Consider the following 24,556-nt stretch of genomic DNA (forward strand, 5'->3'; position numbering starts at 1 on the left):
GTTGGTGATGATATGGTGGTGGTGGTGGTAGTGATGGTGATGGTGGTGGTGGTGGTGGTTGTGTTAGCAGTGATGGTGATGGTGGTGATGGTGATGGTGGTGGTAGTGATGGTGATGGTGGTGGTGGTGATGGTTGTGTTAGCAGTGATGGTGATGGTGGTGATGGTGATGGTGGTGGTGGTGATGGTGGTGGTGGTGGTGGTGGTGATGGTGGTGATAGTGGTGATGGTGGTGATGGTGATGGTGGTGATGGTGGTGGTGGTAGTGGTGATGGTGGTGGTGGTGATGGTGGTGGTGGTGGTTGTGCTAGCAGTGATGGTGATGGTGGTCATGTGTTTGTGGTGATGTTAGTGGTGGCAGTGGTGATGATGGTGATGATGTTGATGAAGAGGAAGATGATTTCGTGCTAGTAGTGACCGTGATGATCATGGTGAGTTAGTGATTGTGGTGTGATGACGGTGTCGGGGGTGGGATGGTGGTGATGGTGGTGATGATGGCGAAGCAGAGGAGCTTCCATATAAGGGTGGGCATACCTCAGAGCAGGCTCGCCAACAGCAGGGAAGAAAACCAGCTATTTTCTCTTCCTCTGTTCTCAACACTCCACACAGAGAACACTTCTGCACCAGAAGTGCAGATTGTTCCCCTGAGCTCAGTGCCCGACAACTCTGTTCAATTTTTTTTTAAGATTTATTTACTTATTTGAATGGCAGAATTACAGAGGCAGAGGCAGAGAGAGAGAGAGGTCTTTTTTTTTTTTTTTTTTGACAGGCAGAGTGGACAGTGAGAGACAGAGAGAAAGGTCTTCCTTTGCCGTTGGTTCACCCTCCAATGGCCACCGCGGCCAGCGCACCGCGCTGATCCGATGGCAGGAGCCAGGTACTTATCCTGGTCTCCCATGGGGTGCAGGGCCCAAGCACCTGGGCCATCCTCCACTGCACTCCCTGGCCATAGCAGAGAGCTGGCCTGGAAGAGGGGCAACCAGGACAGAATCCGGCACCCTGACCGGGACTACAACCCGGTGTGCCGGCGCCACAAGGCGGAGGATTAGAGGTCTTTTATCTGCTAGTTCACTTCCCAAATAACTGGGCCGATCCAAAGCCAGGAGCCAGGAGCTTCTTCTGGGTCTCCCACATGGATGCAGGGGCCCAAGGACTTGGGCCATCTTCTACTGCTTTCCCAGGCCATAGTAGAGAGCTGGATCGGAAGTGGAGCAGCCGGGACTCAAACTGGTGTCCATATGGGATGCAGGCAGCAGCTTTACCTGCTACACTACAGCACTGGCTCCCAACTCTACTCAGTTCTGACATGAGCCCAGGTTAAGGGCATCGCCCCACAAGGCTGGCCCCCACTTGAGATGCCAGTCGTGACTAGTAGAGGCCCAGGTGACCCACAACTTCTGTCTGACTTGGCTACTCAGCAGATGTCGAGATGAAACCACAGGCCCCCAAAGGCACAGGGAGGGTGGGAAAGGAGAGAGAGAGGAGGACTGTGGGCTTGGACAAGGGGCGTGGGTGCTGGTGCGAGCCAGGGGAAAGAATCCACCAAAAGCAGACCCAAGGCAGGGCCCTGAGAGGCCCTCCAGCTGTCAGGGTCGGAGGAGAAGAGGAGGAGCCAGCCCAGAATACTCGGAGAGAAAGAGATCCGGAGCCCGTGGTGTCATGGAGACTGAGAGACAAGAGCTGCCTCACGTTCCGTGCGTTCTGTACTGCGCACCTCTCACACGTCTCCGATCTCCATTCTCAGCCGAACTCCACCCTGAGCCCCTGCGGCGGGAGCCAGGCCGCCGGAGCCCACGCTGCAGAGGGGCCTGCGTTGTCCACAGATGGTATGACAGCAATAATTCAGCCCAGTCTGCTTTTAAAAATACATGTATTTATTTGAGAGGCAGAGGGATGGAGACACACAGAGACCGAGAACAAGAGCTCCCACCTGCAGGTTCCCTCCCCACAGGCCCACAGGAGCTGCTTCTGGGCCACAGTCAAAGCCAGGAGCTGGGAACACAGGGACAGAAACCAGGCTACCTGAGCCTTCTCCACTGCCCCCTAGGGTGTGCAATAGCAGGAAGCTGGAGTCAGGGACCGACCGACCGCGGAGTCTTCACTGCTCAGCCAAACGCCCGGCCCCCGGCCTGCCTTGTATCACCGTGTGCTGACAATTCTAAACACGGTGGGCGATCAAATACTTCTCTTTGAACAGTAACTTCCTGGCCCAAGTTCCGGGTAATCACTGTGGTCATCCGACCTCCCAGCCGGCACCTGTGTAGCCCTTACCCTTTGCAAATCCCTGTGCTTGGAAGATGATTCAGAGACCTCACAAGGGGACAGCCTCACATATTCAGTTCACAAGTAAGTTTTGGTTGGGCATCATTAAAACTCATTTTGTCAGGCCGGCGCCGCAGCTCACTAGGCTAATCCTCCACCTGTGGCGCCAGCACACCGGGTTCTAGTCCCAGTAGGGGCGCCGGATTCTGACCCGGTTGTTCCTCTTCCTGTCCAGATCTCTGCTGTGGCCCGGGAAGGCAGTGGAGGATGGCCCAAGTGCTTGGGCCCCTGCACCCACATGGGAGACCAGGAGGAAGCACCTGGCTCCTGGCTTCGGATCGGCGCAGTACGCCAGCCATAGAAGCCATTTGGGGGGTGAACCAACGGAAGGAAGACCTTTCTCTCTGTCTCTCTCTCTCTCACTGTCTAACTCTGCCTGTTAAAAAAAAAAAAAAAACTAATTTTGCTGGGGCAGGAGGTGTGGTGCAGCAGGTTAAGCCACCTCACGTCCCTTGAACACCTGGTTCAAGTCCTGGTTCCTCTGAGATTCCAATCCATTTTTCTGTTGATGAGCACCTTGGGAAACAGGAGATGATGGCTTGGGTTTCTGCCACCCGTGTGGGTGACCTGGATTGAGTTCCTGGTGCCTGGCTTCGGCCTGGCCTAACCCTGGCTGTTGTGGGCATTTAGGGAGTGAACCGGTGGATAGAAAACTCCTCTCTCTCTTTCTGTCTCTCTCAATCTGAGTGCCCCCTTCTTCTCCTTGTCACTCTGTCTTTCGAATAAACCTTTAAAATAATATTTAAAAAACTCATTTTGGGCGCGGTGCACATCTTCAATCTCTATGCTAACACATATTCTCATGTTTAAACAGTAAATTCAAAATACATCAGGATAAGGTAGAAATTGTAAAGACTAAAGAAACAGAGCAGGAGCTGCTATAGTTTTGTTGTATGTGTGACCACTTGGAGTATGACTAGTGTCTAAAACTCAAAGTGGCAAGAGGAACAAGCTATGTGGTATCTGGTAAGTGCATATTTTAGTTTGTGTGCGACATACTTTAATCATTCATTGGAACGTGTGGAATTGAAATGTATTCTCTCATAAAAGTGTTCATTGTGAAACTAAGGAACAAATGAAGACACTAATAACTATTACTGATTACAGTGTGATCATCCCCAAAATATTGTTGGTGTGTGGATGAAGGAGGGGTTTAAAAAATCATCGGATCCCATGGGCTACATTATTTTATTTATGCCACCGAAATACTCAATACTTCATCTTTGAATATAAACATACAGGGATAAAGCTTATAAAATACCACATTGATGTTACACACACACACACACACACTGTATTGTGGACAGTTCTGTGTGAGAAGAGCAGGACTCTAAAGAGAAAGCAATCAGTGACAATGACACCTGGGACTGCTGCCCGCACTGCCATGGACACTCTCACTGCTTTCTCTGCTGTCATTGTTTTAATAGAGATCAGTTTTGCATCATGGCTTTTCACAAATTTTGAACTTTTAAGTATTGGCACTTCCAATAGCATTACAAAGGTGAAATATTCATTTTTTATTTGAAAAGATAAATAAATAAAGATTTATTTATTTGAAAGGCAGAGTTACAGAGAAGGGGGAAAACTCTGAAACCAGGAGCCAGGAGCCCCTTCCGGGTCTCCCACGTGGAGGCAGGGGCCCAAGCGCTTGGGCCATCGCCTGCTGCTTTCCCAGGTGCATCAGTAGGGAGCCGGATTGGAGGTGCAGCAACTGGGACAAGAACCAGTGCTCATAGAGATGTGGATGTCCCAGGTGACGGCTGAACCTGCTGTGCCACAACGCCAGCCCCTACTATTCATTTCCAACACTTCTTTTCCTCCATCCCATTCCATCCCACGGGGATAACAGGATCTGACAGGCAGTTGGGGCTGAACTGGGAATCTGGGTATGCAGGTACAGTTGAACCTCTGCATGCATAGGCTCTGCATCTGAAATGCAAAATGTGATTTAAAAAAAATCACATTGGCCGGCGCCGCGGCTCACTAGGCTAATCCTCCGCCTAGCGGCGCCTGCACACCGGGTTCTAGTCCCGGTCTGGGCGCCGGATTCTGTCCCGGTTGCCCCTCTTCCAGGCCAGCTCTCTGCTGTGGCCAGGGAGTGCAGTGGAGGATGGCCCAGGTGCTTGGGCCCTGCACCCGCATGGGAGACCAGGAAAAGCACCTGGCTCCTGGCTCCTGCCATCGGATCAGCGCGGTGCGCCGGCCGCAGAGCGCTGGCCGCAGCGGCCATTGGAGGGTGAACCAACGGCAAAGGAAGACCTTTCTCTCTGTCTCTCTCTCTCACTGTCCACTCTGCCTGTCAAAAAAAAAAAACAAAAAAAAAAAAACAAAAACAAAACAAAACAAAAAAAAAACCACATCTTTGCCGAGCACGTACAGACTTTTTCTTATCCTTTTTTCCCTAAACAACACAGAGTATCCACTATTCACATAGCATTTGTAGTGTGTCGGGCATAAGCAGTCTGGAGATGATTACGGGAACAGGGCGGGGGGTGTGGGGTCCCGTGCAATACTGTGCCTTTTTCTAGAAGGGACTTGAGCATCTGCAGAGTCTTCTGGGACCAAGCCCTGGGGACACCCAGGGGCAACTGTCCCGTGCCCATATTTGCAAAGTGGTGTTGCTATGAGCAGACTCTGGCGGGAGCATAGAGGCTGAGCCCACGGGGAGATCCCTCTTCAGCCAGTCTGGGCTCCCACTGCTCTGGCCCTTTAAGAAAGAGCTGGAACTCTGCCAGGCAGGCTCCTGGTCTCCAGGGAACTGAGGGACCCCAAAAGGTTCTGAGATTTGGAGGGTGAGTAAAACACTCTTCCACTGGGGTGGCTCACGCAGGTAGAGCAGGACTTGGAGGAGGCAGAGGTTCTCATTCCTTCTCTCTCTCTGGCCGTCCCACCTCTCCCACCCGTCTCCTTTCCCATCTTTCTCTCCTCCTCCTCCTCCTCTTCTTTAAATATTTTATTTTATTCTGTTTTATTTATTTGGAAGGCCGAGCGACAGAGATGGAGAGAGAGAAAGAGAGGAGAGAGTTCTTTCACCCTAGCCACCCACCTATTCACTCCTGGATGGCCTCTATGGCTAAAGCCAGGAGCCAAGAACTCCATCCTGGTCTCCATATGGCTGGCAGTGAAGGGTTAAAAAGTTAAAAGCCGCTCCCCCCCAACCTCCTCTGGTGAACTTTCCTGACCTCGTTAGACTTGCTCTGCATAGCCATTCTCTATAAAGTTAATTGGTCAGTAAATTACCCCAATGTGAGCGTAACCTCAGTTTCACCTAAGTGAGATAGAAGAAGTCACCATATATCTCTGCCTCCTGGACCCCTGACTCCACCATGTGTCCCTTATCGCCATTCGGCTGCATTCCTAGGTATCACTCCCTGTATTCATAAATCAACTGGTTGTAAAATCACTTAACTTGTATCAATTGTTTACTCTATACCACTGTCTGCTCTATGCAATGATTGATTTTCTTTGTTTCAATGTGTATAAAAACCCCAACCCAAGACTAATCGAGGCCGCTCGCCTGTACTGGGACGGGGGCCCCGACATGTCGGAACATCAATAAACTTTACCCTTTGTTAATTACATGAGAGAAGGTCTCTTGGAGCGTTTTTGGGGTGGCAAGAGCAATTCAACTCTAATTCGACTGTAACAGCAGGGGCCCAAGCACTTGGGCCATCTACTGCTGCTTTCCCAGGAGCATTAACAGGGAGCTGGATTGGAAGTGGAGCAGCCGGGACTGGAACCTGCACCCATATGGGATGCTGGCGCTGCAGGTGGCTGCTTAACCCTCCACATAGTCTCGGGTCCCCAGGCTTTCCCTTCCTAGCTGTGGCCGGGCAGCCTGCCCTTCCCTGCCCTTCCTGCCCCTCCCTTCATCCCTCCCCGTGGGTGGGCCTCCCGATTGGTCCTCACTCCTGGAAACAGTGCTTGCTTGCTTCTTGGCTGACTTCCTTGGGTTTTTGAATGAAAAAATATTTTGCAAATAATGACCATTCGACCGCATCACCTTTCTGAGCTTTCCAGTGTTTCTTCCTTTTGTCAGTGTGCTTTTGCTTGTACCTGTAGAAAAACAAAAAATTAACAAAGGGTGGAGGCCTTAGTGGAGATGCTTGCCTTGTCCTGGATTGAAGCTGCGTTCCCCAGCGTCTCTCTCGTGAGCATCGTGTGCTATCCCCCACTGTTGCATTTACGTGAACTTGGCAGTTGTCAGAGAACGCGCTGTGATGTTTCGCTGCCGTACCTCATTCAATTCTGCCACCTATGCTGCGTTTTTTTCTTGAAAACCTCTGTGGGCTCACCCAGGGGATTTATTCTACACTGTCAGCAATTCTTTGTTAACAAAGGCTCTGCCAGTGATTGAGAAAAAAATAGCATGTTTCCGCTTGGCCAGAGTCATACCCGCCCCCCCTCCCCGCAAGCCTCCTCCCTCCAGTCCTTAGAATGTGTTCTGATTGAGTCATTTTTGCATACAAATACTTTTGTTTTACTTGCGGAAGGACTGGTGCTATTTCTCTCCCCTTCTATCGTGGTGATAATTTCAGTTTGTTAAATGGCCTTCAGGTATACTAAATGTCCGTGTGTTCCATTTTCAGTGTAGGCCTCTGGGTTTATATTTTTCTTTAACTACTTTGATCTTTTTGGTGTTTTCTTTGAATTTCATGTAGAGTTTTTCATGTCAGACTTTTATTTACAAAAATTTTGCTTAGATTTTAATTTACATCAGTTTATAAAAAAATAACACATTTGAATACCTAGTCTTTGTTAATTTTTACATTTCAGTTTATAATTTATCGACAGTGAGAGAGAGAAACAGAGAGAAAGGTCTTCCTTTACCTTTGGTTCACCCCCCAAGTGGCTGCTATGGCTGGCGCACTGCGCCGATCCGAAGCCAGGAGCCAGGAGCTTCCTCCTGGTCTCCCATGCGGGTGCAGGGCCCAAGCACTTGGGCCATCCTCCACTGCCTTCCTGGGCCACAGCAGAGAGCTGGACTGGAAGAGGAGCAACCGGGACAGATCCGGTGCCCCAACTGGGACTAGAACCCGGGGTGCCCGGGCCGCAGGTGGAGGATTAGCCTAGTGAGCCGCAGTGCTGGCCGAAAATTGGGTATATTTTTAACGACTTGAAAAGCATTTTAAAGTTTCTTAGAAAGAGAAAGATCTATGTATGTATCTATGTACCTATGTATGTATGTATCTATCTATCTATCTATCTATCTATCATCTATCTACATTAGGGAGCTCTCCCATCCTCTGATTTATTCCCCAGATGCCCATAAACTGAGGCGGGGCTGAAGTCAGACTCAGGTGCTGGGAACCCAATCCAGGTCTCCCACGAGGGTGGCAAGAATCCAGCTACTTGAGCGATCCCTGCTGCCTCACAGGGTCTGCATAGAGGAAGCCAGAGTCAGGAACCAGAGCCAGGCCTCAAAGCCAGGCTCTACCACACGGGATGCAGGCTCCCTAACTGTGAGGCTAGACACTGGCTCCCTAAAGATTTCTTAAGGAGACAGAAGGAAGCAGGTGGGGCCACATCAGGATGATACGGTGCGTGCCTAGTGATTTCTCAGGCTTTCCCACACAGCTGCCCTTGACTGAGGGAGGCACGAGCGGAAGCGTTGTCACGGTGAAGGACTCTGGGGAAGCTTCCTGGGAGATTTTCTGCTAAGTCTTTGTCTAACTTTCTCTAAACACACTCCGGATAAGTGGATATTATTGTTCTCTCGCCCTGCAGAAAGTCAACAAACAAAATTCTTTGAGCATCCCCCCAAAACTGTTGGCTGATCTTTGCTCTTAACTGATTTGTTTAAAATGTTATGTTATTTATTTGAAAGGCAGAGAGATCGAGGGAGAAAGAGATCTTCCATCCATTGGTTCACGCCCCAAATAGCCATGAAGGCTGAAGCCAGAGGTCAGAAACTCCCTCTGGGTCTCCCACATGGGTGCAGGGGTCTCAAGCACGTGGGCCTCTTCTGCTGCCTTCCCAGGAGCATTAGCAGGGAGCTGGATTGGAAGTGGAGCAGCTGGGACTTGAACCAGCGCTCTGATTTGGGATCTGGCATCGCAGCCAGTGGTTTAACCTGCCGCGCACCCTGCCAGCCCGACTGGTCAGTTTTTGCTGTGAGTAGACCACTTCCCCCTGTCGGCAGCCACGGCTTTGACTGTGCTTGTCTTCAGGAGCACAGTGGTAAAGCCACGTTCCGCCTCCTGTTGCAGTTCTTCAGTGAAATGCAGAACTGGTGCAAACTTCCACTCGCAGGTTCTCGTTCTTGTCTGCAGTGGACAGGAGGGCACTGGCCGGGCACCTGTGAAGCAGGACGTTCGCTCCATTTGAGGTTTTCAGTCTGACGTTTGTCAGCCGAACCAGCTGAGGTGCAAGTGGTGTTGGCTGTTGTTCGTGCTGTTTGTCTTCGGTCGCCTTCAACTAGAGCACACACGAGGTTGTTTCTTCCCTCCAAAAATCTGGAGAGTCTGCCACTCTGGGTTTCATCTTCAGCTCAACGTCATTTCATCCCTTCTTTTCTTAAAAAAATGCTTTTATTTAGGGTGGAGGAGAAAGAGAGAAGGAGAAAGAACTCCCACCAGCTTTTCCACTCCCCCAGTGTCTCCATAGCCAGGCCTGGCCAGCATGAGGCCAGGAGCCTGGGTCTCCGTCCAGATCTCCCGTGAGTAACAGAGACCTAAGCGCTTGAGCCATTGTCCACTCCCTACCAGGGGGCACAGTAGCAGGAAACTGGACTGGAAGCCGAGTAGCAGGGACTCAGCCCAGGCACTTCAGATTGGGATATGGGTATCCCACGTAGTGACTCAGCAGCTGTGCCGAACGCCCAACCCTCGTCCCTTCTTCAAATGAGTAATCCATTTTCAACTACTGATTTCTTTAGGGGCATCGTCCCATAAACTTTGTGTAGAGCATCAGTGATTTCGCCATTTTTCCGCCTGAGCTTCACCATAGATCTGAAGTTTGATTTAGCTTCAGTTTTAGCAGAATTTATGTTCCCATGATTGTGGCTCTTTTTATTTATTTATTTGTTTATTTATTTTTTGACAGGCAGAGTGGACAGTGAGAGAGAGAGACAGAGAGAAAAGTCTTCCTTTGCCGTTGGTTCACCCTCCAATGGCCGCTGCGGAGAGAGCTGGCCTGGAAGAGGGGCAACCGGGACAGAATCCGGCGCCCCGACCGGGACTAGAACCCGGTGTGCCGGCGCCGCAAGGCGGAGGATTAGCCTAGTGAGCCGCGGCGCCGGCCTGTGGCTCTTTTAATTTCTTCCTTCCTTCCTCCCTTCCTCCCTTCCTTTCCTTCAAGATTTATTTATTTTATTTGAAAGGTAGAGTTACAGAAAGGCAGAGGCAGAGAGACAGAAAAAGAGAGAGGTCTTCCATCCACTGGTTCACTCCCCAGATGGCTGCAAAGGCAGGAGCTGTGCTGATCCGAAGCCAGGAGCCAGGAGCTTCTTTCGAATCTCCCATGTGGATGTGGGGTCCAAGGACGTGGGCCATCCTCCACTGCTTTCCCAGGCCACAGCAGAGGGCTGGATTGGAAGTGGAGCAGCCAGGACTCAAACCGGCACCCATATGGAATGCCAGCGCCGCAGGAGGCGGCTTTACCTGCTACGCCAGGGCTCCAGTCCTGGTGTTGTCATTTTATCAGACTGAGTAAAGTACAGAAAAGCTGCTTCTTTTTATATCATTTTGCGCTCCTCTTTTTGTGATTGCCTTAAATATTTTCTCTACATACAGTGAGAACCAAATTGGCATTATAACTTCCGCTCCAACCATCAAATATAATTTCTAAGATCCAGGGGGAGAGGGGAGTCTAGATCAGGGAGTCTAGGAACCCGTATCTGCAGTCACTGTGCCCTTTCTTCCTCTCTGATGCCCTCAGACTTCAGTGCTTGTTCCAATTCTATTTGGAGAACTTCTGTTAGACGTTCTGCTAGGCCAGGTCTCCTGGCAACAAATTCTCTGTCTGCCTTCATCTGAGAGTGCCTGGGTCTCCTCTTCGTTCCTGAAGTATGTTTCCATGGGATAGAAGATTCCAGATTAACAGTTCTTCTCCTTTGGCACTTGAAAAATGCACAATTTCTTTCTGTTCTCCTTGATCTGTTGAGAAATCCATGATCATTTTAATCAGCTTTCTCCTATAGGTAAGGTAAGGTAAGGTGGGTTTTTGTTGTGGTTGTGGTTGTATAATTTTTTCTGGCTGCTTTAAATTTTATTTTGTCATTCGTTTTCAGAAATTCAATGGTGAGGGCTACTTTAAAATCTTTGTTGAGTAATTTAACATTTCTGGAGAGTCAGTGCTCACAACTATTGATTGTCTTTTTCCTTTGAGTCTGGAGAGAACTAGAAAGCTCCAGTATCATAAGTTATTATCCACTGACTCTGCGGCATCTAAGGTATGCTGAGACTCTGAATCCTACTGACATTTCCTGTTTTCATGGCCCTTTTTTAAAAACTTGTATTTATTAAATATAAATTCTGAAAGTACAACTTTTGGATTACAGTGGCTTTCCCCCCCATAAGCTCCCTCCCAGCCACAACCATCCCATCTCCCGCTCCCTCTCCCATCCCATTCTTCACCAAGCTTCATTTTCACTTATCTTTTCTGACTCCACTCCAGCAGTGGGGTGGGAAACCGTGCCTTCTTACTACCAGGGGAAGGCAGCTGCGGTTCACCTCCAGCTCACTTGGACATCTGAGGTGGGAGACACCTCGTTACTGTGGGGTGGGGGTCCTGGCTCCCCCCAGGACCGCCGCCGACACCTTGCTGGCTGGGAGGGCTGCAGGTGTTTTGTGGCTCTTCCTTGGGTAGCCTCCACGGACACCACGGGGGTGAGGTGACCTCTTGACACTGAAAGTACTGCTGTCCGATCGGCCTCCCAGTGGGGAGAGAGAAGAGCCTTCTGCTTCCAAGTGGAGGTGGAGTTCCCAGTACCCCAGGGGCCTCTACTGAGCGCAGGGGGAGGGCCTCATCGCTGCCTGCAGGGGCTGGAAATCCCAGCTGCCTGTTTGGCATTCGGTGACATCACCTTGGTGACATCACACAACCAAGCAAGAGTGACCACTGGGCTGTTGCTCATGTGAGTGGAGATGGGGTTTGGCTGGCACAGAGCAGCGAATGTTTCCAGATCTCCTGCCTCGCTGGGCTGTCCTCCTGCTCCCTTGTGTGGATGTGTGTTGGGTCTGGGTCCGTTGATGTTTTTGGATCTCTGGCCTCCTCTGGCTCCAAGGCTGGAGATTTGAGGCGCAAAGAAAACCCAGAGAATTTCCTACTTCGCTGTCCCTTAGATCCTGAGGTTCTTCACTGGTCGCTCTCTCCCTTTTTATGTGTGCTTTGTTCCAATGTTTAGAGACTTTAGTTGTGCTTAGTGGAAGGAACAGAGGAAGGTACGTTTGCTCCCTCTTGCAGAAGTCCTAGTTTTCTTTTTAAAATATTTGTATATCACATAGATGAGCTGGCAAGCTAAGAGACAAAACCATATATACTGTACCTGAATTACTCTTATTGACCTTAAAATATTACATATCCTGTTCTTTAATACCATTTACAAACTTGGTAAAATTCTCTTACACCTGCTCATTTAAAAATCATAGGTCTGGGCCGGCGCCGTGGTTCACTAGGCTAATCTTCCACCTAGCGGCGCCGGCACACCGAGTTCTAGTCCCGGTCGGGGCACCGGATTCTGTCCCGGTTGCCCCTCTTCCAGGCCAGCTCTCTGCTGTGGCCCGGGAGTGCAGTGGAGGATGGCCCAAGTGCTTGGGCCCTGCACCCCATGGGAGACCAGGATAAGCACCTGGCTCCTGCCATCGGATCAGCGTGGTGCACCGGCCGCAGCGCGCCGGCCGCTGCAGCCATTGGAGGGTGAACCAACGGCAAAAGGAAGACCTTTCGCTCTGTCTCTCTCACTGTCCACTCTGCCTGTCAAAAAAAAAAAAAAAAAAAAAGAAAAAGAAAAAGAAAAAAGAAAATTAAAAAAAAAAGAAAATAAAAAAAAAATAAAAAAACCCATAGGTCTGAGACCCATTTTACTTTTTTAAAAGATTTATTTATTTATTTGAAAAGCAGAGTTAGAGAGAGAGAGAGAGAGAGAGAGAGAGAGAGGTCTTCCATCCGCTGGTTCACTCCCCAGATAGCTGCAAAGGCAGGAGCTGCACTGATCTGAAGCCAGGAGCCGGGAGCTTATTTGGATCTCCTACGTGGGTGCAGGGGCCCAAGGACTTGGGTCGTCTTTCACTGCTTTCCCAGGCCACAGCTTAGAGCTGGATTGGAAGTGGAGCAGCTGGGACTAGAACCAGCGCTCAGATGGGATGCCAGCATCACAGGCAGAGGCTTTACCCGCTACACCACAGCGACCCCCCCCCCCCCATTTTACTTTTAAAATTGGAATCACTCTCCTAATGTGGTTCGGTTCTCTAATACACCAAAACCGTGCACACATCACAAGGAATGTGATGTGTTTTTTGAAACTTAACCTTCCTGGGATGGAAAGACGCTCAAACATGGAGAGAGCAGTTTGCTGTCTCAAGCAGGCTGAGGTAACTGGGCAGACAATTCAGTGCCATTAGCACCTGTTCGGACAGAGAGCGCGTGCTGAGAATGAGGGCACAGATAGCACCCGTGATCCTGCCCGGGACAAGGAAGTGGGCTTTGGGGTGTTATTCAAAGTCACCACAGCAGGAGGCGCCAGAGCCGTCCTTCAGGTGGAACTGTTTACAACCCCATTAGTATGCCTTGAGTTGTGTTAACAGCTCCCAGTGGGAGGTCGTTGGGGTCATGCCCTCGGAAGGGAAGACGGCAGCTCCCATGGGACCCTGAGCCGGTCTCATGAGACGTGCCCCTCCACAGCCCAGCTTCCGGTGTGGAGCTGTCATCGCCTCCCCTTAGCCTTTGCAATTCTTGCTGTCGTGGTGCCCTCTGCCGCGAGGTCTTCACCAAAACCAGGCCGTTGCTGGTGCCGAGCCCTTGAACCCCTGGAACTGAGAGCAAGATACACCTCTTGGCTTTATAAAATGAGCCTGCCTCGGGTATTTCATTATAGTAACGACTAATCCTATCATGGACCAAGTCCACCCAAAGTCATCCAATCACACCTCCCATTTTGGGTCAAACTCCGTAGCACGTACCTGGGCTGCTGCTGTCTCACTGGTAGGATCTGCCTGATTTCTTGAGTTTCTCTCCTCTGTGTCTGAGTGTTGGCCACAGCGTTGGGTCCCTTCTAATGCTGTTCTGAGGACAGAGCTGTCCTCTGGTCTCCAGCGCCGGGCTGGATCAGGATCTTGAGCACTGGCTGTGCCTTTGGTAGCTGGGTGCCCCTGTGCTGAGTCTGTCTGTCCCCTTCCAGTAGGAGCCCAGGGCTGCTGAAGGCTGCAGGAGTGCCGGATGTGCGGCCAGCTTTGTGTAAACAGTTGCGCTCTCCATCGCTGGCAGCCTTCACTGCACGTCACCCCAGCGTCGTCCACTCTGTTTGCTGCTTCCGGGATGAACATGACGGTCTCCCTGATGACCTCCCGTGGCTCCGATATTTCCCCTTTATCCCCAGCCACTGTTTATCTCCATTGAGCATGGAAGCCAGTCTGTTTTTACTTCCTTGGGAATGTGAAGCAGTTTTTCACTGTCGTTTTCCTAGGAAACTCTTCCAGGACACTCCTACCCTGTGTCTTTTTGTTGCTACGCTCTTGTTTCTTCAGTTTTTGCTATTAAAAAAATCTTGCCTATCCTTAGTGTTGCTTTTTAGAAAATATTTATTTATTTGAAAGGCAGAGTTCCAAGGAGAGGAGGAGAAACAGAGAGAGAAAGAGATTTTCCATCCGCTGGTTCACTCCCCCAGTGGCCACAACTGTTGAGGCTGGACCAGGTGGAAGGCAGGAGTCAAGACCTCCATCCAGGTCTCCCAGGTGGGTGGCAGGGGCCCAAGCTCTTGGGACACTGTCTGTTGCTTTCCCAGGTGCATTAGTAGGGAGCTGGATCAGAAGCGGAGGAGCCAGGACTCAAAAGGCACTCAGATATGGGATGCAGGTGTCGCAAACAGCAGCTGCACCTGGTGTGCCACGGGGCTGCGCCTTGTGCTGCTTTTTGTTGTGTTTACACACCTTTGATTGGGGACCGTTGAAGCCTCACTCTCTTCTGCTCTCAGAGGGTGCGGGGAGCTCTGCTTTCATCCCCTCTCCCCTTAGACGCCGGGGTCCCCAGGCCTGGATGCCCACGCTGTTCCCCTGCTCACCTCCGAGCTGCCGGCAGAGGGTGTGGTGGGGATGGGAGCCAGGGGCTGCTGCCCTCCGGGAGGTCGGCTTCTGGGGAGCCCCTCCTTGAGTCTGTCCACCGCTGGCTCTACAGAGGTGAGGATGTGGCTTCTCTCCCGGGGGTTGTCTGGTCCTCCACCTGGGGGACTGAGAAATGGGGGCCCTTGTCTTGTGAGCTAGCACGGACCTGTGTTGCAGGTCCCATCCGGCCCCTCCCTGCTGGGTGGGCTTGGCTTTCGGGCACCAACTTCTGGCCTGGGAAGCCCAGTACCATAGCCAGTGCTGCGGGTGGCCCGCTCCCACTTTCAGTGAGCCTGCATGGAGTGTGGGGGGGTTCTGGGGGCGGAATCCACATGCGGGCTGCTGCTGGGCCTTGGCCCCAGGCACTGGATGCCCTCCAGGGCAGGGCAGGGGTCTGCTGGGTCTTCAGTCTCCTCTCCTGATCATGCCCGGGGGAGCCAGGTGGCTTCTCTCTGCACTTGGGCGTTGTCTTTATATTGGGTCCCCTCTCCTCTCCTCTCCTCTCCTCTCCTCTCCTCTCCTCTCCTCTTCTCTCCTCTCCTCTCCTCAAGGTGGCTGGAAAGACAGTTTCTGTGAGTGTAATATAATCTTCCAAAGAAGTGACTTTGGGAAGAATGTGGGGGGGGGGGCGCTCCATGGACAGCTGTGCTGCCCGCATCCTGCCTGTCATTTATGACTTCCTGGGTGCCAAAACCTGGGTCTCCAGTGCTTTTAGCTCAAGGGCCTGCTCTGCTCTGGCCACTCTTGGCGTCCGGATTCGGGCTGACGAATTTATGAGGTCGGCATCGTGGCGCAGCAGGGAAAGCCGGTCCACCATGAGGCTGTATGGGCACTGGGTCCAGTCCCAGCTGCTCCACTTCCCATCCAGCTCCCTGCTAATGGCCTGGGAAAGGCAGTGGAAGGTGGCCCACGTGCTGGGGACCCTGCACCCACATGGGAGACCCAGAAGAAGCTCCTGGCTTCAGTCTGGTGCAGCCCCAACCATTGCAGCCACCGGGAAGTGAACCAGCAAATAGATTTCTATCTCTCCCTCTCTCTCTCTAACCCTGACTTTCAAAATAATAAATAATCTTTAAAAATATTCATTGAAAAGGGAGAGGTAGGTGGAGAGATTGTGTTCCCAGTCCCTGGTTCACTCCCCTAATGCCTGCAACAGCCAGGACTTGCCTGCATTGAAACTAGGAGCTAGAAACTCAATCCAGGTCTCCCACTTGAGTGATGGGGACCCAACCCTTTGACCCCTCCTCCGGGTCTGTATCAGCAGGAGCTGGAGCTGGGTGTCGAACCCAGGCTGCCCAATCTTGGACACGAGTGTCTTAACCAGAGTTTTGGAGGCTGGGCACAGGAAGGTTTTAACCCTGCTCTCTTAGATGAGCCCATCCCACAGGTTGTCGAGGGCAAGGATTTTAGGCCACCCTTGAGGCAGGTTGCAGGTGTTATTTCTGGAGGGAGCAGGGTAGTGCAAGCCGAGGACGTGCAAGCCACCAGGCTGGTCGCTGTCCATCACAGATGCTCACAAGGTTAGGGCATTTCTGTGGGTCATCCTGAAAGTGAATTAGACCCCTGCAGGTTCCCAAAGTGAAGGAAAGAAAGTGATAGGGAGAAGAGCCAGAATACTTGGTGGGCAGGAACTTCCTCTTGCGCCTTACTAGGTCCCTGGGGAGGGAAACCTAAAACTCGGAAGTCTAGTGCCACCGCCTGGCATATAGCTGGGGTTTGCGCAATTTCATTGATCTCAGATGACAGCGGGCTGTCGTGGGGAAAGGATTTAGATTCAGACCCAGCTTTGCTCAAAGCAAGACTCCACCCTCCATGCAGTTATTTGGCCCTCCTGGGTCTCAATTCTCCCGGAAATAGAACCGCGGGCCCTGTAGCCAGGAGAGAGGCGGTGGGCGGCAGGTGCGCGGGCTCCGGCCCCGCCCCTCTCTCCCGCGGTATCTCCCCCGAGCCGCGCGGGGGCGCTGCAGCTCCGCCGAGGCCGCGGCCTCTCGCGGGCGGCCCGGCGCGCGGAGGCTTCTGGGGTCTTCCGAACGCTGCTGCGGTGAGTGCGGCGGGTGTGGATCCCGGCTCCGCGGTTCCCGGGCGCCTGGAGGGAACGAGCGCCGCGCGGGGGGCCAGTGGCGTGAGTCCCTGGGCGCGGTGGGAGCCCCGGGGCCGAGGGAGGCGGCCGGGGCCCAGCGTCGGTGCCCTGACCCCGGCCCCGGCCTTGCCCCCCCAGGCTGCCCCACCTGCCACCCTGGCCCTGCTCTGCTTGGACGGCGTCTCCCTCTCCTCGGCCGAGAATGACTTTGTGCGCGGGATCCAGGAGGAACTGGCGCGCTTCGTGCTGCAGAAGCAGCTGTCGAAGTAAGCTGGGGCGGTGGTGGTGGTGGGGGCGGGGGTCCCTGGAGCCACGCGTGCCCCTGCCCCTGGCCCGGGGCGCCCCCGGCCTTGGCCTTCGGGCCTGACACGTGGCGCCGACGGCCCCTTCCCGCGGTGTCCGTTCGGTGATTCTGAACGCCACCCGGGATGGGATGGGGCCGGGGTGGGGTGGGGTGGGGGCTCCCTGTGAGCCCAGTGGGGCAAGGAGGTTAGCCTGGGAGTGGACCCGGCAGCAGAGTCAGGCCCCGGGGCTGCACCTGGAGCTCCTCTCAGCTGCTTCCGGTCCCTTCCCAGGGTCCTGCTTTTCCCAGCACTCTCCAGTCGCCTCAGGTACCTGATCCACAGGACCACGGAGAGCTTTGATCTCTTGAGTAGCTTTTCTGTCGGCGAGGGCTGGAGGAGGAGGACGGTCATCTGTCACCTGGACATCAGGTGCATATCCCACTGCCTGAAAGGGCCCGCAGTGGGTCCTCGGGCCAACTGGTCCACCCTGAGAGCAGAGGCCAGGGCCAGGGTCTCCTAGGCTGCTGCCTCTTCGGTCAGTGCTTTGGGTGAGCAGGAACTGTTCCCGAGTGGCAGCTGTGCATGGCTCACCTGGTGGGTTTCGGGTCTGAGGCTTGTGGGGTGACCTCATCCTTGTGCAGTGCCCTAGAGTGACACACGCAAATGCAGATGGCGGGTCGGCCCCTGCCACAGCCTCTTGGTGTCGTGGGGAGCCGTGGTGAACGTGGTGGGGGGGCTGCTGAGTGGCGTGGCCCCCTGTTTCCCAGCCAGCTCGCGTCTCTAAGTAGAAGGAGTGCACTGGGAAACCATACGCACACTGACCATCTGCATCTGCTCCTGCTCCAGGGTGCCCAGTGCCGATGGCCCGTCTGGTCCCAGCCGCCCTCCCGCCACCCACCCTGGCAAGTACCGCGGCCCTCGGCTCTCTGCGAAGCAGGGAGCAGCTGCGGGCCCCCGAGGCGGGCGGCAGGGCCGATGGCATCGCGGACGCAAGCCAGACCAGCCTCTGTACGTTCCTCGGGTGCTACGCAGACAAGAGGGAGAAGCGCCAGGCCCTGGGGTCTCAGAAGAGCCTGGAGCTGTCGCCGCCAATCCCTCTGATGAGGAACCTCCTGTGTTGACCACTCAGGGAACGGAGGACCCAGGCCAGTGTCGCGAGAATGGGTCCCTGCCGGAGCCCGTTGGCACCACACCGCCAGGGCCGGAGAGCCCCCGGGGGGAGGGGGACAGGGTGGAGACGGCCACACAGCCTGGGGGCAGCCTGCAGCCAGCGCTGGAGGAGGAGGAGGAGCGAGGTCCACTAGGGCTGAGCCTGGCGGCGGCGGCGGCGGCGGCGGCGGCGGCGGCGGAGGAGGAGGAGGAGGAGCGAGGTTCGCTAGGGCAGAGCCTAGCGGCCGAGGAGGAGGAGGCGGAGGAGGCGGAGGAGGAGGAGGAGGCTGGCAGCTGCTCCGAAGCTGAGGATGGTTACAGCGAGCTGCTGCAGGAGGTGAGGAGGGAGGAGAGGGTGGGGCTGAGGGGGCTGTGGCAGGTGGCCCAGGCCTGGGAGTGGCGCCTGAGGGTCCCCGGGCAAGTGTCCAGGAGGAGGCGCGCATGGGGTCCCAGCCCAGCCCTCGGCAGCTGGTCGACCCTGGGCCAGTCCTTCGCCTCCTGGGAAGAGACGGGTGACGGTGCCTGCTCCGCGGGTCGCCAGGACAGAAGGCTTTGTCGGTCCCAGCAGTGGCTCTGCCCTGCAGAGCTCGCTTCCTTGGAGCCAGGTGTCTGACCCCTGCAGCTGGCTGTGGGCTCAGCTGGCGGCGTGGGCGTCTGTTGTCGCTGTTCTATACGCCAGGAGCGGAGACCAGAAAGACTTGCTTAATGTCAAGTGCTCATCAGGGAGGGAGATATCCCGGACTTGCCCGGCTGGCTCTCACTGGCTTGGCAGCTTTGGGCAAACCACGCCATCTGTAAAGTGGGTATACGGAGTGCGCATCTCGGGATCCTAAGAAAAAGTGGCCAGGAAGGAGCGGTCACCTGCCCACAGGGACTCCATCAGAGCAGGCTCCCGTCCCTGGGATGCAGGGTTCCCGGCCTGTCCCGCCAGCCGGCCGCGTGCCCCTTGGCACAACGCGGGGATTGTGTTTAGAAGCCGGTTCCTGGGGAGCCTGCGTGTCGGTGCTCCCCGGGCCAAAGGGTCTGTTCTCTCCCAGATAACGGAGCACCTGACCGAGAAGGAGATCCAGGTGGAGAGGGTCCGTGTGGACACGTCCCCCTTCGCCGAGGAGCTGCCTGCGGAGCAGGACTTGGCCCACGTGGTGGAGATCTATGACTTTGAACCTGCGCTCAAGACGGAGGACCTGCTGGCCACGTTTTCTGAGTTCCAGTGAGTGTGGCGGGGGCGGGGGCCGGAGGAGGTGGGACATGGCTCGGTCATGGACGCCGGCTTGCTCCTCCCTGACACCTACCGCTCTGAAAAGGGAGGTGGAAAGTGGGCGTGTGGCCTGGGCCCTGTGCTCCCGGCTGGTTCGGTTGTAGGTGTGTCTTGGGCCGGTGCCTCTGCACACACACCCCCGCCCATTGGCCCCTGAGCCTTTCCGTTAGTTCATGGAGCCCACTCACCTCCATGACCCCACCGCCAGGCCATTGGACCCAGGGCTCAGCAGCAGACTGGGGCTCCGTTGCGTGCAGCTCTGCCGGATGGGTCAAGCCGGGCGGAGTCGAGGGCGGGAGGGAGCCAGAAGTGTGGATTGATAGACACGCCTGCCCATCCCGGTTCCCCCAGATCCCTTGGGATCCAGCCTTCTGTCTTTCCTCCTTTTATTCTCGTTTTCCTTTCTCTGCTTCTCCTGGTCTTTCCCCAAATTCCCCTTTTCTGCCCGGCCTTCCTGTCTGACTCTGACCCCACGTGACCTCCCCGGTGCAGCCCGAGCCCGAGCTGGAGGAAGGTTGAAGAGGCGCTGAGGCCGCCGTGTCTGCTCTGCCACTCTCTGCCCATGATGGCGTGGCTACCCTGAACCCGAGCCGGCGCTGACTGCCCTGGCCCTGGTGACAAGGCCTCCAGGGAGCTGGGCAGCCCATGATTGCTCTCGGCGTCGCACAGGCACAGCGTCAGGGGGCCTTCCTGAGCTCTAGGGAGGGCGTTGGCCAGGAGTTGTGTCCTGGATACGTTTATGTTAGGTTCTGTCCCTGTTCATTCCCATAAGCCACTGGGGCCCGGCCGTGGCAGTGCCTGGGAGGAGCCGCCCTCAGCTTTGGCCCAGTGCCACGCGCGCCCTGTGGGTCCTGCTGCTTCATTTGCAGACACCGGGGGCGTGGCTGGGGCACTCTGATGCTGACCTCGGGGTCTTTGTGTGGGCGCACCTGGTGTCCCCTTCCCAGCCCTGCCTCGCACTTGTAGTGTTTGAGGCTTGGAGCTGGGTGGGACCTGGTCGTGCGGTTTCAGGGGAAAGGGTGTTGGCCGTTGGCCTTCGTGACCCCTGCTGCCTCCTCCCCCCACCCCCCCCGCAGGGAGAAGGGGTTCAAGATTCAGTGGGTGGACGACACTCACGCGCTCGGCATCTTTCCCTGCGTGGCCTCAGGTAAGGCTGGCGTGAGGACGGGGCACGGGGGCCTCGGCCCCTGCTCTGGCCACCGTTGAGCGGGAGGAGCGCTGGAACCCCGGGGGCAGGGAGCCGTCAGTCCTTGGAGCAGCAGGCTCCGCTCCCTCGGCCGACGTGAGGGCTGCTGGGCAGGCCCCGGCCTCGGGAGCGCGGCGGTGTCCTCAGCCTTCCTGCTGTGTGGAAGGGTCAGGGTACCCTGACGGTTCAGGAGCTCGTGCCGCAGGCGGGCAAACCGCAGGCGAGTGCTGGCTGTGCAGAGGGTCGGGCGTCCAAGCAGTGGCCGTCTCACAGTGGTCCACTTGGCCTCAGGACACGGGGCGGGTCATCTCCATTTACAGATGGGGGGACCGAGGTGCCCGGGACCTCGGGGTCCACTCCAGGCCACAGAGCCTCTCCGACTCAAGGCAGGGGCGCCACGCAGCCTCTTGCCTGGACCCAGTGCTCTCCATCCCTCTCGGCCGCTTCCCTGCGCTGCCCCGGCCCCCGTCTGCGCATGTTGGGTGCATTTATAAACAAGGACGCGAGCCCTTGGCTGGGCTCCCTCGCCATGGCCCTCTGCACGCCAGGGCTGGGAGCCGCTGGCGCTGGTGTGGGTTCAGTCCTCAGGGGCCTGAGGATCAGCAGGGGCTCAAGCCCCAGAGATGTCCCGAGGGTGGGCAGGGAGGGAAGGCCACGAGGCCACCTGGCGCCATGCAAGGGACGAGCTCTGGCTGGGAGTGGCCGTGGCGCTCTCCTGGGCTCTGCCCACTTTGTGGCTGAGCAGGTCACGCCCTGGCCTCAGTTTCCCTGTCTACACGATGGCTGGTGGTGAGGGTCTGAACCGTGCCCCCCCCCCCCCCAGCTGTGCTGTGCTGTGCTCACTGCCCTAGCCCAGGTGCTGAGGGGCTGAGTGAGTGACGGTGGGGACAGTAATGCAAGTTCCTGGGGTGGGGGACACGAGTCATCTCAGCCCCGCCCTGAGCTCCAGCGAGTGCTGGCGGCAAGAAGCCTGGGTCCTGAGGGGTGTCACTGAGGGGGAGGAGGGGGAGGAGGAGAGGACGGACGACTCCCGAGCTCGCTTCCCTCCACAGCTGCGGAAGCCCTGGCCAGGGAGTTCTCGGTGCTGAAGATCCGGCCGCTGACTCAGGGCAGCAAGCAGGCAAAGTTGCGAGCGCTGCAGAGGCCCAGTAAGGACGTGGGTGGCGCTGGCCCGGCGGCGCGGGTGCAGGACCCTCTTGGACTTCCTGCTCTTGAGGGTCCAGGGGAGCAGGGCTCCCCTCCACACAGGGCCCCCGGTGCCCGGGGCAGGAGCCCGGCCAGCCTGGTGGCTGCCTGGGCTCCCTCTCCTGCAGGGGTGGGAGGAGCTTGGGCTTGGGTTCAGCCCTGGGTGGCGCTCTGACTCTGTCTCTTACTGGGGTTGACCTTGAGCAAGTCACTTAGCTTGTAATTGGCTTGCTTTCTCTGTAAAACGAGTGTGTGGGGGGGGATCTGGGGTCAATTAGGGGTTGAAGGAAAGGGAGACTGACCTGCCTGGGGCAGTGGGGGGCACACAGAAGGTGCCAAATAAGTGTTACTCCTCCCCTCCCTCTTCCAGGAAGCATGCGGGGGCTTGTAGAGGTCATTTTTCCATGACTGCAGAATGGTAGCGGCAAAGCAGGCCCCGCAGGGGCCCACGAGGCTGCCTGTGCTCGCGGGTCGCTGTGTGGCCTTTGCCCTGGGCCCCTTGGGGACAGCAAATACTGTCTCTAGGTCCATGAGCCCTGGGTGTCCCGCCCTGGCTGGATTCCCTCCTAGGGGCCCTGCAAAGCAGGGAGGGGCAGAGTTAACCCCAGACAGAGAGCAGATGTGCTGAGAGCCGACTGGCCAGGATCCCATGGGGAGCTGGGTTTGTGGTGGCCGAGAGCCCCAAGTGGCCCCTGGCCACTGCCTGTGGCCACCCTGAGGCGGAGCTGGTGGTTGGCTCGGGTGGCTCACAGGCTGCTGTCTCTGGGTGGCGAGGCAGCCACGGCCTGTGTGCAAGTGCCCCTCCGGGTCTTCCTTGCAGAGCTCCTGCGTCTGGCGAAGGAGAGGCCACAGACGGACGCAGCTGTGGCCCGAAGGCTGGTGGCCCGGGCCCTGGGGCTGAAACACAGAAAGAAGGAGCGGCCTGCAGCCCGCGGCCCAGAGTCCCCTGCCACTCCGCGGACTGTGCCCCAGGACTGAGCCGGGCCCAACGTCACAGCCTTTCCAGACACCAGGATAGCCCACACTGTCCGGATCCCCTGGGCACAAGGGCCTCACTGTGGTCTGGTCCCAGAGCTTGAGCCAGAATAAATAGTGTTCCGCTGTGACAGCTTCGGTATGCGCTGATGGTGCTGGGATCCACGTGGGTCCCGTGGCAGCTGCAGAGGTTCCCTGGCGGCCCAGAGGCTCCCCCTGGGCCCTGTACAGTCTGCGCAGTTCGGGGGTGCTTGCCCCTGCTCTGTGACATGGCCTGTGGCCTGTACTGTGCGACCTGGCCAGTGGCCTGGTGCTGCCGAGGGTCCCAAGGCTTTGGGCTGGTCCCCTGCTGCCTGGGGAGGCAGGTCACAGAAGTCAGCGTGAACGACACAGGAGGGCAGGTCTGAATGTGTGCCCAGTCTGCGCCCCTTGTGGGAGCAGGTATGGAGCCATCCTGAGGGTGGGCCCTGCACCCTTCTCTTCTGGTCTGGGTGGAGTGGGTGCCAGGGTGGCCCTGCATGGGGCTTGGGGACTCTTGACGCGCTGGACCCTGGCACATTCCTGATGCAGAGGGAGCCTGGACAGAGGCCAGCGGCTCAGCCTCTGCCGAAGCACACCCGGGCCCTTTGGGAAGCGGCCTTGGGACTGTTGAAACCTGGCTGTCCCGCCTGGGCCTAACGTGATGATGCCCCCTGACAAGTTTTAGTAAAAAACAAGAGGAGTGAAGAAGGTGACTCGTGTGTTGATTTCTGTGATCTCAGAGGGCGGGAGGGGAGGCCATGCTGGGCGCTGGGCCCACCGGAAGCTCCTCTGTGGCACTGAAGGCGGGAGCCTGCTGCTCAGGGCCAGGGCAGGGCTGACACACCCGTGTGTGTTGTGTCTTCAAGGCCTAGTTTCCAGTGTGTGTAGATGTCTGTGATGACACATGGGCTTGCTAAGGGTCCTTGTGGCCCAGGACCTGTAGCACGGTTGGATCAGTAACTCCTGGAACTGGGACAGCAGGATTGGTTGCTGGCAAAGGTGGGCTTACTTTTTGTGGATGGGTACTACCAAAGGCCCAGATGCTTGATATATTTTTCTAAAGATTTATTCATTTGAAAGGTAGAGTTAAGAAAGAGGGAGAGGCAGATCTTCCACCTGCTAGTTCACCTCCCAAATGGCCAGGGCTGGACCAGGCCAAAGCCAGGAGCCTGAAACTCCATCTGGGCCTCCCATGTGGGTGGCAGGGGCCCAAGTGCTTGGGCCATCTTCTGCCTTCCCAGGCAAGTTAGTAGGAAGCTGGATTGGAAGTGGAGTGGCTGGGGTTTGAACTGGTACTCATATGGGATGCCGGCATTAGAGGTGGCGGCTTGACCCACTGCGCCACTATGCCAGTCCTTGGATGCTCGGTATTAAATGCTACTAAAGGCTGTGGAAACGTAACAATAGTATCTTGGAAAAATAAGGTGGGGAGAGAGGCTCCAACTCTGAGTTAATCAGAGAACATACATACAGTGGTCTCCCATCCATGGGTTCCTTTTCTGTGGTTTATTACCTACAGCTTGACAATGACATGGAAAGTTCCAGAAGTAAGAAATTCATAAGTTGTAAGTTGCACACCCTCTTGAGCAGCATGGTGGAAGCTGTCACTGTTCCGCTCTGTCCAACCTGGATGTCAGTCATCCTTTCGTCCAGTGTATCCATGCTGTATACACTACCTGCCCGTTAGGCATATAGAGGCCATGTCTCAGTTGCCACTGAGTGCTATTATGGGATTGCAGTGCTTGTGTCCAAGTAACCCTGCTTTTACTTAACTGTGGCCCCAGAGCCGGAGCAGTGATACTCCTGGCTATGCCCAAGGCGAGCCATCAAGTTCATCCTC

At 55.7% G+C, this 24,556-nt stretch overlaps 1 protein-coding gene across 2 annotated transcripts; it reads left to right on the top strand.

Annotated features, from left to right (window-relative positions):
- Positions 1–1,698: 1,698 nt before the first annotated feature.
- R3HCC1 (R3H domain and coiled-coil containing 1) lies at positions 1,699–23,421 on the top strand. 2 transcript variants are annotated; one of them, XM_017339424.3, is made up of 8 exons: positions 1,702–1,825; positions 16,797–16,924; positions 17,234–17,371; positions 17,789–18,428; positions 19,129–19,301; positions 20,426–20,496; positions 21,588–21,683; positions 22,541–23,421. In XM_017339424.3, the coding sequence occupies exons 1-8, from the start codon at positions 1,823–1,825 to the stop codon at positions 22,696–22,698; spliced, it is 1,407 nt and encodes a 468-aa protein (XP_017194913.2). In that variant the 5' UTR covers positions 1,702–1,822; the 3' UTR covers positions 22,699–23,421. The 2 variants fall into 2 exon arrangements, with proteins under 2 accessions (XP_069903412.1, XP_017194913.2); XM_070047311.1 differs by lacking the exon at positions 17,234–17,371 and having other exon boundaries at positions 1,699–1,825.
- The last annotated feature ends 1,135 nt before the right edge of the window (positions 23,422–24,556 follow it).

The sequence above is a fragment of the Oryctolagus cuniculus genome, chromosome 8 (assembly GCF_964237555.1).
Source record: "Oryctolagus cuniculus chromosome 8, mOryCun1.1, whole genome shotgun sequence".
NCBI lineage: Eukaryota > Metazoa > Chordata > Mammalia > Lagomorpha > Leporidae > Oryctolagus > Oryctolagus cuniculus.